Below are 12,562 nucleotides of genomic sequence, written 5' to 3'. Positions count from 1 at the left end.
ACTGTGAAAATTTTACAATTTAACAAGGTACAAGAGAGCCTGTTACAAGAGGACTCCGTAACCCTGTTTCAAACTTTGAGTTTTCATATCTTCCCTCTTCTGTGTGTTTGATAGAACACATTTGTTACCCACTTTTATTTGTCAATTAGGACCATTTTATTAATGATTTATCACCTTCAAGTGCACACATTGCATTAGATTTGGAACTTTGCCTAAGTTTCTAAGATCAGTGCACTAGGGGCATTTTGGTCCAAAAAATGAACTTTTGAGAAAATGTACAAGAAAAATTGACAAAGTGCATTTTATGTCCAGTTGATGAATGGTGAAATTATATTTTAAAATTCATTTTAGTTTGGGAGTAATTAAATAAAAAAGTCAACACTTTCTTAAGTGTCTTAGTTTGTCCTAGTTTTTGGTTTGCCTTTGTGTGAAAATTTTTATATAATTTTGTGCAGCCTGAAACTTGGTTAATTTAATAAATTCTCCCTTCTAATTATGAATTTAATTCTGGACATGAATTAGATTTTATTATATCATATGCTATTTAATTGAATTATGTGATTTATGTGACATAGGTGGCATGTGACTTGTGCATCAATTGGGCAATTGAGGTCAACACTCCTTGAGGACAATGGCTGATGGTTTGCACGTGAATTATGATTATTTTGAGGGATTAGATCAGCTAAAATGATGTGGATGACACATGGAAAATTAGGCACACATTGGAATCATCTACAAACCAATAGGAAGTTGCCACCTTGCAAGTGTGACAAGGCTCCCATTTACATTTTAATTTCTTTTTCCTTATTTTAATTAAGCTTCAGCTGATGGGAGACACCAAGGAGCACGCCATTTTAAGTCCCAAATGGGATCCAACACATATCTCATTCATCTTCCACATTCTCTCTCTCTTGTTTTCATAGTGTTCTTCATTTTCTCTCTTTTGTTCTTCATTTTCCAGCACCCTAACCTCCATTTTCAGCCACCAAACCTCCACAAAACTCATACCATTCTTCTCCTCTCTTCATTTTCGTTCCATCCCTTCCATTTTCACAAGGATTGAAGCTCATTTCCATCATTCAAGAGCTATGGAGTTTGGCCTTCACAAGCAATCACTAGGGTTCTTGAAGATGAAGATTGGCTAAGTTTCTTTGTGGAATCCTAGAGAGATGAAGATGGAGGATGAGTCTTGAGCTTCAAATTGGCTAAGTTCTTTTGTTTCCTATCCTCTTCTCTTTTTACTAGATGGTTAGATTCCTTAATCTAGGGTTTAATCATCTTAGCTTATAAATTCTAATTTGAATTTGATGTTGATGTAAAGAGAGAGGATTGTTTCATTTAATTTCTTCCTTGGACAGCCATGACTGAATTTTGCCACTCTTTGTTTGGCACATAATCTTGTGTTTTTCAATTAGTGAATTTTTGTGTTAATATTGCATAATCTTGTGGTGTTAATGCTTGTGTTGTTGAGTAGCTTGACATAATCTTGTGGTTGCTCAATTTATGTGTTTGACCATGGCTGTTGAGAGAGGATTTTGAGTGAATCACTTGGCTAATGTCTTCACCAATTGGTTAATTGAACTAGGGACTTTAATCTAAGACCTAGGGAGGTTAGCTAATTAGGTTAATTGGCTTAGGATAATTTTCTTAAGTCATGACAGCTTTAGTCAAGAGGAAAGGGAAGCTAAACTTAGCCTAATCATGAGAAGATAATGAGTCCAAAATCAACTAATCTCTAGGGTTCCATTATTGTAAAAAGGGAAGTTCATTTCACTCACTTTCACTAGCATTTTAATTACTTGCATATAGGTAATTAGTTTAGATAATTAGCTAGATAACTAAATTCCTACAAACTTTGGTTGATTTATTTCACTAGATAACTTTCAATTAGACTTAAAACCATTCCTTGGGAGATGACCTAGGGTTGGCCCTATATTGCATTAGGGTTAGCTTTAGTGTAATTTTGAGGATAAGCGACTAATTTCCTATCAAAATTTTGGCGCCGTTGCCGGGGAATGGTTTAAGTTTAATTCTAAGGTTGTTTAGTACTTAATTTATATTTTTAGTGTTCCTGAAAATTTTTTGAAAAATTATAAAAATTTGTGTTTTGTGTTTTGTTTAGTGTTTTTTTTGTGTTTTGAGTGTTTTTATTCTGTTTTGAAAAAGAAAAAAAAATTAATGCAATTTTCGTTGGTTTGGTGTAGAGCTGAAAATACTCTGTTTCTAGTGTCTCTGTCTGAAATTGAAAAATTAACTGGGAATGAGTCTGAGGGAATTTGAACTTGAAATTTATTTCATTGAAAGCTCTATATCCTAGCTTCACTTTAAAATTGGTTTGGTCAATTTTGGACGTGGGAAGTGTCCTGTGGAAATTTTACAATCTAACAAGGTCCAGGGAGCCATTACAGAGGATTCCCAAAACCCTGTTTCAATTTTGAGTTAGCATATCTTCCTCTTTGTGCGTTCAAATTGATTGATTCCAGTTTCATTTTTCTTATCGCTGTCTTATCTTTGTTTCTTGTGTTTAGGATTTTCTTCAATTTTTCCATTTTCCTATTTGAAAGTTTGTTAGAAGCTCTGAAGGTCTTCTGGACGAAATCCTGTTTCTCCAGACTTGAGGACCAACTTGTGAAAAATTCTGGGAACGATTGGGCAGGATTTTTAATCTAAAAGTTTTATATAATTTCCTGTATATCTCTTGTGTTTCTCATAAAAGTTTCAGGGGAATTTATCATGTGGATTTGCTGATAGAAAATTCACAAGTTCACTGTCTCCAGAGAGCCTACTGTGCGAATTCCAGAATTGCCAAAGCTTCTTGATTGAGCATTTCTAACTCTCTTTCTACTTGTTTGGTGTTATTTTTTTTTCATTTTGTTGCTATTGAGTTTAATAAAAAAAATAAAAAAAAAATATTTCTCTTGCTTTTGTGTGTTTTGAATTGTTTCATGTTGATTTGCATTTTAGTTTAGCTTGTTCTTTGTTCTTAATTTTCTTGAGCTTGATTAGTGCATGACCCGAAGAAAACATACCTCTTTTGTTGAATTAGATCCAGAAATTGAAAGGACTATTTCTAGATTGAGAAGATCACAACCTATTCTTGATTCTCATTTGGTTTGTAATTCAACAATGGAAGGTATCTTAGGACATGAGCATGTGCATAATGAGGGCCATGGGAATGGGAATGAGAATTTGCATGATGATGGCCATGTTAATAATGAATTTGAAGGCTTGCATAACCCTAGAGAGGAGAGGAGCATTAGGCAATTAACTCAACCTAATTGGCATGATAATCCTTATGGCTTATATGTTCCTCCTACTAATGTTCAATTTGAAATTAAATCCTCCTTGATTAATGCATTGCCTAAATTTCATGGGTTACCAGGAGAGGATTGTCATAGGTTTTTGCATACTTTCCTATTGGTTTGTGATACTATGAAGCCTATGCATGTAAATGTTGATGATGTTCAAGCTAAGGCTTTTGTATTTTCTCTTGAAGGTTTAGCAAAGGAATGGTATTTCAACTACCCTTCTTATGTGAAAGTGAGCACATGGGCTGAGCTAAGAAGACTCTTCTTAGATAAATTCTTTCCAAATTCCAAGGTCACCAATTTGAGAAAGCAAATCTATGGGGTCCAACAAGGAGAGGATGAGAGTCTCTATGAGTATTGGACTAGATTCCAAGGCCTTTTGGCTAAATGCCCACACCATCAAATTTCTAGTGAGAATTTAGTCCAATATTTCTATGAGGGCTTGATTCCAAGAGACAAAGTTAACATTGATGCCGCTAGTGGTGGATGCTTGATTGACCTCACTTCCTTAAAGGCTTGGGAACTAATTGACAAGATGGCTTCAAGTGGTGCTCAATACTCTACAAGGGAAAAGAGAAATGTGAATATGGTAGGTTCCTCAGTTCTTAATGATTCATATGTGGACTTGCTAGCTGCCAAGATTGGGAGAATGTTGGCTCCACAAATATCTCAAGTGAGCAATGTAAGTACTTCTCAAGCACTTGTCCCTTATTCTTGTACTTTTTGTGACTCACCTATGCATGTAGAAAGCAATTGTCCTATTAAGTTTGAACAAGTAAATGCTATCTACAATGGAAAACAATCCTATGGTGGGAGGCAAGGGCAAGGAGCTTATTCTAATACTTACAACCCTTCATGGAGAGACCATCCTAATTTCTCCTATTCAAATCCAAATGTGGCTTTACAAGACAATCAACAAAGAGGATCCTATCAAAACACCTTTGGCCGTGACCCTCCACCTCATTTGTCTCAAGGTAGCTCTTCTCAAAGCTACAATCCAAGTGGTAATTCTCTTACACCTTCTTCTAATTCTTATAGTGATAGGAGGCTTGTTCCAATTGAGAGTTCTTCTAATTCGAACTCTTCTAATGATGTGAATGTGTTACGTAAGCAGTTGATTGAAATGAACTCTTTGTATAAAACATGTATGATGGCTTAGGGAACAAGGTAGAGAGTATGGGTAACAAGTGTGAGACATGAACTCTAAAATTGATGCCCTTACTTCTCAAATGAATATGCTTGCTAACCAATTAAGTGCAGCCAATGCTCAAGCCTCTACATTACCATCCAACACCGTTGCTAATCCTAAAGCTAATCTTAATGCTATCACATTGAGGAGTGGCAAGGAGTTGGAGAAAGAGTACAAGAAGACAAAAGACAAGGGAAGGCCGAGAAGCCCTCTTTAAATTCTTCAATTGATGTTAATGTTTCTAGTTCTTCTTTTGCTCCTAATGATGCATCTTTTTGTAGAGATGATGAGGATGAAAACATTGAGGAGATCATATGTGAGCAACCACCATCTAAGGTGGAAAAGGGGACTATGGCCGAGTTGTTTAGTAAGGAAAAAGAGGGAGAGGCCGAGCAAAGTGAAACAAGAAAGGAGAGTTCAAGGAAGGAAGAAGGAAAGCAAAGTCAAGAGATTATGAAGAAGCTTCCTTTTCCACAAGCACAAGTGGTCCCTAAGCAAGTAAAGGGACAATTTGATCAAGAGGTATATGATTTCTTCCACAAGATTCATGTTAATGTACCCTTGATGGATGTAGTTAAGAACTTTCCTAAGTATGCCAAATTTTTGAAAGATTGTTGTACAAATAAAAGAAAATTTAGGCCTAATGCAAGGGTACAATTACCCTCATCTGTGAGTGCTATCATGAAGCCTCAACTCCCTATAAAATGTGAAGACCCCGGTTCCTTCACAATTCCATGCAAGATTGGCAACACACATTTTTCTCATGCATTGATAGACTTAGGTGCAGCCATTAATGTTATGCCTCTTTCAATTTATCATGCCTTGAGTCTTGATTGCATGCATAAGACACCTATGATATGCCAATTAGCGGATAGAAGTGTTAGAAGACCACATGGAGTAGTAGAAGACTTGTTGGTTTGTGTTAAAGGTCTATTATTTCCTGTGGATTTCTATGTGCTTGATATGTCAAAAGAAGGGAGTGGGGATGATATTTTGATTTTAGGAAGGCCATTTATGAGGACTGCCCGTACATTGATTGACATGGAAAAAGGTAGTTTGATTTTGAAATGTGGAGAGGATCATGTTATTTTTAATATATATGAAGCAATGAAACATCCTTTTGAGGATTATTCTTTGTTAGGTGTAAGTTCCATTGAGTTATTGCTTCATGATGCTTGTGAGTCTCACATGCTTGATTCTTTCTCACATGTTGATGATGATTTGTCTCTTGTTACTACTACATGTATTGATGGATGTAGTTGTCCTATTTGTTTAGAGATTGATGCATGCTTGAATGATGCAACTACTTCTTCTCATGATTTGTTTAAAATATCTCCTATGCTTGATCTTGAAATGCTTGAGAAGGGTATATCTTCTTGTGTTGTAGGTACTAAAGCCATTAAGGCCGAATCTATGAGTTTTTCTCTACTCGAGCTTGATGTTCTTAGGATTCCCAAGCTATTGGAGGAAAATTCTACACTTTCACATGTCGAGGCCGTGGCTCAAGTCCAAGCACTTGAGGACAAGTTGCAAGAAAAGGGGGAGGCTGTAAAGAAAGAAGAGGAGAAATCAAAAACAAGTGACAAGCCTAAAAGACAAGATAGTACCATGGAATATTCCACCAAATTAGACTTGAAGAAGCTCATTCCCTCTTGTGTAGAGCCACCTACCTTGGAGTTGAAGCCTTTACCATCCAATCTCAAGTATGCATATCTCATTGAGAATGAGAAGCTTCCGGTAATAATTTCTAACTCTTTATCTCTTGAGGAAGAAAATGCATTACTTGATGTGTTGAGAAAGAACATACATGCTATTGGTTGGACTTTGGCTGACATTCCTGGTATTGACCCTATTGTGTGCACACATAAAATTTTTCTTGAGGACAATGCTAAGCCCATTAGGCAACCACAAAGGAGACTTAACCCATTGATTTTAGATGTGGTAAAGAAAGAGGTTGTTAAGCTACTTAGTGCTGGGATCATCTATCCTATAGCTGACAGTGAGTGGGTGTCTCCAACCCAAGTTGTACCTAAGAAAGGGGGGATTACTGTGGTAAAAAATGAGAAAGGAGAGCTTGTTCCAACTAGAGTTCAAAATGCTTGGAGAGTGTGCATAGACTATAGGAAGCTCAATAATGTGACTAGGAAGGACCATTTTCCTTTGCCTTTTATTGATCAAATGCTTGAGAGATTGGCTTCCAAGTCCCATTATTGCTTCCTAGATGGGTTTAGTGGGTATTTTCAGATTCCTATAGCTCCTAGTGACCAAGATAAGACTACCTTTACATGCCCCTTTGGTACATTTGCCTATAGGAGGATGCCTTTTGGTCTTTGCAATGCACCTGGTACTTTTCAAAGATGCATGATGTCCATATTTTGTGATTTTATTGAACATTGCATGGAAGTCTTTATGGATGATTTTACTGTGTATGGTGAGTCCTTTGATTCATGCTTGCATTCTTTAGATAAAGTGCTTGGTAGGTGCATTGAAAAGAAGCTTGTGCTTAACTTTGAAAAATGCCATTTCATGGTAGATAAAGGAATTGTTTTAGGCCATTTGATTTCTTCCAATGGCATAGAGGTGGATAAGGCCAAAGTAGATGTGATTGCTTCTTTGCCATATCCTGTTTGTTTGAAAGATTTGAGATCATTTTTGGGACATGCAGGCTTTTATAGGAGATTTATAAAGGGGTTTAGTGAAATTGCTTTGCCTATGTCTAAACTCTTACAAAAAGATGTTGATTTTGTTTTTGATGATGCTTGCAAAAGGAGTTTTGACACTTTGAAAAGCATGCTCATTTCCCCTCCCATTCTTAAAGCCCCAAATTGGTCTTTACCTTTTGAGTTGTCATGTGATGCTTCTAATTTTGCTGTGGGAGCTATGCTTGGTCAAAGAGAGGGCAAGTTATCATATGTGATTGCTTATGCATCTAGGACCCTAGATTCAGCTCAGGTTAATTACACCACAACTGAGAAAGAGTTGTTTGCTATTGTTTTTGCACTTGATAAATTTAGATCATATCTTCTTAACTCTAAAGTTGTTGTGTACACTGACCATGCTGCTGTGAGGTACTTGTTTAAGAAGACAGATTCTAAGCCTCGCTTGATTCGATGGGTGATCTTAATGCAAGAATTTGATGTGGAGATAAGGGATAGGAGTGGTTCTACCAATCAAGTAGCGGATCATTTGTCTAGACTACCTCATTTAAAAGCTACTATGGTAAACTCTAACCCTACTATTCCTTGTGATTCATTTCCTGATGAGGCATTGTGTGCCATTTCATCTAAGCCTCCATGGTATGCCTCTTTTGCTAACTATATTGAGTGTAGAGTCTTGCCTCCTTGTGCTTCACGTTTTGCCATTGAAAAATTGAAAAGAGAGTCTAGATTTTACATTTGGGAACCACCTTTGATGTGGAAGATTTGTAGTGATAAAGTGATTAGGAGGTGTGTTGATGATGTTGATGTGCCTTCTGTTCTTGAATTTTGTCACTCTCATGCATGTGGTGGTCATTTTAGCTCAAATAAGACAGCTAGGAAGGTTTTAGATTGTGGATTGTATTGGCCTAGCTTGTTTAAAGACTCTTATGAATTTTGTAAAGCATGCTTGAAATGTCAAAAGGTTAGTAGTTGGGGTAAGAGACATGAAATGCCTCAACAACCCATTTTATTTTGTGAGATTTTTGATGTTTGGGGCATTGACTTCATGGGTCCCTTTCCACCATCCTTTAGTTTTGAGTACATATTACTTGGTGTTGATTATGTTTCAAAGTGGATTGAAGCCATTCCTACTAGAACTTGTGATGCTAAGATTGTTTTGAAGTTTCTCAAATCTAATATTTTTTGTAGGTATGGAGTTCCTAAGGCCTTGGTAAGTGACCAAGGATCCCACTTTTGCAATAAGATGATGAAGGCTCTCTTGGCTAAATATGGAGTGCATCACAAAATCTCTACACCATATCATCCCCAAACTAATGGCCAAGCCGAAGTATCAAATAGAGAAGTCAAGAAAATCCTAACCAAGGTGGTGAACACAAATAGGAAGGATTGGTCTTTACACTTGGAGGATGCTTTGTGGGCTTATCGGACCGCTTATAAGACTCCCATTGGCATGTCTCCTTTTCGATTGGTGTATGGAAAGGCTTGCCACCTCCCTGTGGAGATAGAGCATAGGGCCTATTGGGCCATCAAGAAACTAAACTTGGATTTCCATCTTTCGGCTAAGGAGAGATTTCTTCAAATGCAAGAACTTGAGGAGCTTAGGTTGGATGCCTATGAGTCTTCTAGAATCTATAAGGAGAAAACAAGGATCCTTCATGACAAGCTAATCTTGAGGAAAAAGTTCCAAGAAGGAGATCAAGTCCTCTTGTTCCAAACAAGGTTTATTCATAAGCATGCCAAGTTGAAGTCTAAGTGGGAGGGACCATATTTAGTGACCAAGGTGTTTCCCTATGGGGTTTTGCAACTCTTGAATAAAGCCACGGGTTCCACTATGCAAATCAATGGTCACCTATGCAAGCTCTACAAAGATGCCAAATCACTTCAAAAGGAGGAGGACTTCTCTCAACATGTTTTTGAACCACCATGATAAGGTTGTATCTCTCTAACCTTGAGCTTTTACCTTCCTTTAATTGATATATTTAATGATAGGTATAGTTCAAGTGTGGGGGAGATGAACCTAGTAGGAAAATTAGAGTTTATTTGATTTATTTGACTTCTTTGTTTTGTGTTTTAGTTTGACAAAAAAAAATATCTGCACCACACTTTTGTTATGCATTCATTATTGATCTCACCTTATTTTATCACTAGTCTATACATACATTGAGGACAATGCATGATTTAAGTGTTGGGGAGAGAAATAAACATTTTGTTTTGTTTGTTTGGTTTTGTTTGGTTTTGCAAAAAAAAAAAAATTCAAAAAAAAAAAATTTCTTTGTTTTGTTTTGTTTGAGGTTACTTAATTACCTAGCTCTTGAATGGATATTTTGATTCTTGAGATGTGGTAATTTTTAGGATTGAATAGGTGTGAAATGAACATTCTTTTACCTTGAATTAATGGATTAGAGTGGCATATTACCCATTCATGGAAGAGGCTAAACACTCATGTGTGATTAATTCCTTAGTGATGTTACCGTCTAGAATTTGTTTCACTTCTTAATTAAGACCATATATCTTGCACTTGTTTGATAGGAGATGAGAGATGGCATTCATAAAAAATAGCCAAGAGCCAAATAGCCAACCTATTATTATTTATTATCCTTTGTTAGCCACTTTGAGCCTTTGGTTTGATTCTTAAAAAAAAAAAATATTCACCCTATTTTTCCCCAAGGAATGCATGTTACACTTTTATATGTCTTTTTAATATTCATTGCATGTCCTAGATCAAATGAGTGGATGCTTATTATCATTTCTCTATCCATTACTTCCATTGTTTTCAAAGAGTTAGAGGCAACCAAAAAAAAAACAACAAAGATAGATTTGAAAAAAAAAATATAGTCAAAAAGAAAAGAAATAAAGTTGCTAGAAAAAGAAAAAAAAAGAAGAGGAAAAAAAAAGAAAAGAAAGAAAAAAAATAAAATAAAAATAAAAAGTTGCCTAGCTCATCCATTCCATTTGTTTTATTATTTTTTATCATTTCTTTCCATCCTCATTGTGTTAAGGTGTTCACTCAATTGAGTTAGGTTATGCTTTGCATATTAAGGGGATATATCTTGATTTAGCATTATTTTGATGCTAACCCTATTTTTTTTTATATACATGCATTTCTTAGACATCCTTTCATTACTTATATTACAACCTAATAAAGTCCATTTGATTCTTGATTGCAAGTGCTATTTAGTGATGGAGATGTAGAAGGGTTACAAATTCATAGTAGGGTTTATCCTAAGAAATTTTGAGTGAAATTTAATACCTTATACACTTTGAGTGATGAGAGCAAACACTTAACCTAGAGAGGCTTACTCTTTGACATTGATTCTTGGTAAGGGTTTGTTTGTGATGTGCATAATTCTTTCGTAATTATTGCCACATTGATTGATAATTTGTAGAAGTTCATGAGCTAGTATTTTAGTGACTTGAAACAATGTTTTTCTTTTATTTCTTTGTCTTATAGTTTCTTTTGGGACCTTTTTCACTTGATTTTGCCCGGAGTGCAAAAGCTAAGTGTGGGGGAATTGATAGAACACATTTGTTACCCACTTTTATTTGTCAATTAGGACCATTTTATTAATGATTTATCACCTTCAAGTGCACACATTGCATTAGATTTGGAACTTTGCCTAAGTTTCTAAGATCAGTGCACTAGGGGCATTTTGGTCCAAAAAATGAACTTTTGAGAAAATGTACAAGAAAAATTGACAAAGTGCATTTTATGTCCAGTTGATGAATGGTGAAATTATATTTTTAAAATTCATTTTAGTTTGGGAGTAATTAAATAAAAAAGTCAACACTTTCTTAAGTGTCTTAGTTTGTCCTAGTTTTTGGTTTGCCTTTGTGTGAAAATTTTTATATAATTTTGTGCAGCCTGAAACTTGATTAATTTAATAAATTCTCCCTTCTAATTATGAATTTAATTCTGGACATGAATTAGATTTTATTATATCATATGCTATTTAATTGAATTATGTGATTTATGTGACATAGGTGGCATGTGACTTGTGCATCAATTGGGCAATTGAGGTCAACACTCCTTGAGGACAATGGCTGATGGTTTGCACGTGAATTATGATTATTTTGAGGGATTAGATCAGCTAAAATGATGTGGATGACACATGGGAAATTAGGCACACATTGGAATCATCTACAAACCAATAGGAAGTTGCCACCTTGCAAGTGTGACAAGGCTCCCATTTACATTTTAATTTCTTTTTCCTTATTTTAATTAAGCTTCAGCTGATGGGAGACACCAAGGAGCACGCCATTTTAAGTCCCAAATGGGATCCAACACATATCTCATTCATCTTCCACATTCTCTCTCTCTTGTTCATAGTGTTCTTCATTTTCTCTCTTTTGTTCTTCATTTTCCAGCACCCTAACCTCCATTTTCAGCCACCAAACCTCCACAAAACTCATACCATTCTTCTCCTCTCTTCATTTTCGTTCCATCCCTTCCATTTTCACAAGGATTGAAGCTCATTTCCATCATTCAAGAGCTATGGAGTTTGGCCTTCACAAGCAATCACTAGGGTTCTTGAAGATGAAGATTGGCTAAGTTTCTTTGTGGAATCCTAGAGAGATGAAGATGGAGGATGAGTCTTGAGCTTCAAATTGGCTAAGTTCTTTTGTTTCCTATCCTCTTCTCTTTTTACTAGATGGTTAGATTCCTTAATCTAGGGTCTAATCATCTTAGCTTATAAATTCTAATTTGAATTTGATGTTGATGTAAAGAGAGAGGATTGTTTCATTTAATTTCTTCCTTGGACAGCCATGACTGAATTTTGCCACTCTTTGTTTGGCACATAATCTTGTGTTTTTCAATTAGTGAATTTCTTGTGTTAATATTGCATAATCTTGTGGTGTTAATGCTTGTGTTATTGTAAAACAAAGATAATTACTTGCATATTGAGTCCAAAATCAACTAATCTCTAGGGTTCCATTATTGTAAAAAGGGAAGTTCATTTCACTCACTTTCACTAGCATTTTAATTACTTGCATATTAGGTAATTAGTTTAGATAATTAGATAGATAACTAAATTCCTACAAACTTTGGTTGATTTATTTCACTAGATAACTTTCAATTAGACTTAAAACCATTCCTTGGGAGATGACCTAGGGTTGGCCCTATATTGCATTAGGGTTAGCTTTAGTGTAATTTTGAGGATAAGCGACTAATTTCCTATCAGTGTTCAAATTGATTGATTTTAGTTTCATTTTTCTTATCACTGTCTTATCTTTGTTTCTTGTGTTTAAGATTTTCTTCAATTTTTTCATTTTCCTATTTGAGAGTTTACTAGAATCTCTGAAGGTCTTCTGGACGAAATCCTGTTTCTCCAGACCTGTGGACCAACTTGTGAAAAATTCTGGGAACGATTGGAAAGGATTTGTAATCTGAAATTTTTATATAATTT

At 35.6% G+C, this 12,562-nt stretch overlaps 1 protein-coding gene, 1 long non-coding RNA gene and 1 other non-coding gene across 3 annotated transcripts in view; 2 read left to right on the top strand and 1 right to left on the bottom strand.

Annotated features, from left to right (window-relative positions):
• LOC129318453 (uncharacterized) overlaps nt 1-7,194 on the top strand; it is a gene marked incomplete at its 3' end in the record, with an annotated part of 39,328 nt that extends 32,134 nt beyond the window's left edge. The window contains exon 3 of the mRNA XM_054963259.1: nt 6,445-7,194. Coding sequence (XP_054819234.1) covers nt 6,445-7,194 — 750 coding nt within the window. The remainder of the gene's footprint in view (nt 1-6,444) is intronic.
• Nucleotides 3,607-3,713, bottom strand: LOC129296685 (small nucleolar RNA R71). The gene has a single exon (XR_008589873.1). It is a non-coding gene; the product is annotated as a small nucleolar RNA R71 (small nucleolar RNA).
• Nucleotides 7,195-8,638: 1,444 nt separating the features above from the next.
• Nucleotides 8,639-11,995, top strand: LOC129303122 (uncharacterized). Its single transcript, XR_008591431.1, has 2 exons — nt 8,639-9,088; nt 11,139-11,995. It is a non-coding gene; the product is annotated as an uncharacterized LOC129303122 (long non-coding RNA).
• The last annotated feature ends 567 nt before the right edge of the window (nt 11,996-12,562 follow it).

This window comes from Prosopis cineraria, unplaced genomic scaffold, assembly GCF_029017545.1.
Source record: "Prosopis cineraria cultivar Desert tree isolate PC_DT_omini unplaced genomic scaffold, ASM2901754v1 PC1, whole genome shotgun sequence".
In the NCBI taxonomy this organism is placed as follows: Eukaryota; Viridiplantae; Streptophyta; class Magnoliopsida; order Fabales; family Fabaceae; genus Prosopis; species Prosopis cineraria.
This window is presented reverse-complemented; position numbering and strand designations above follow the sequence as displayed.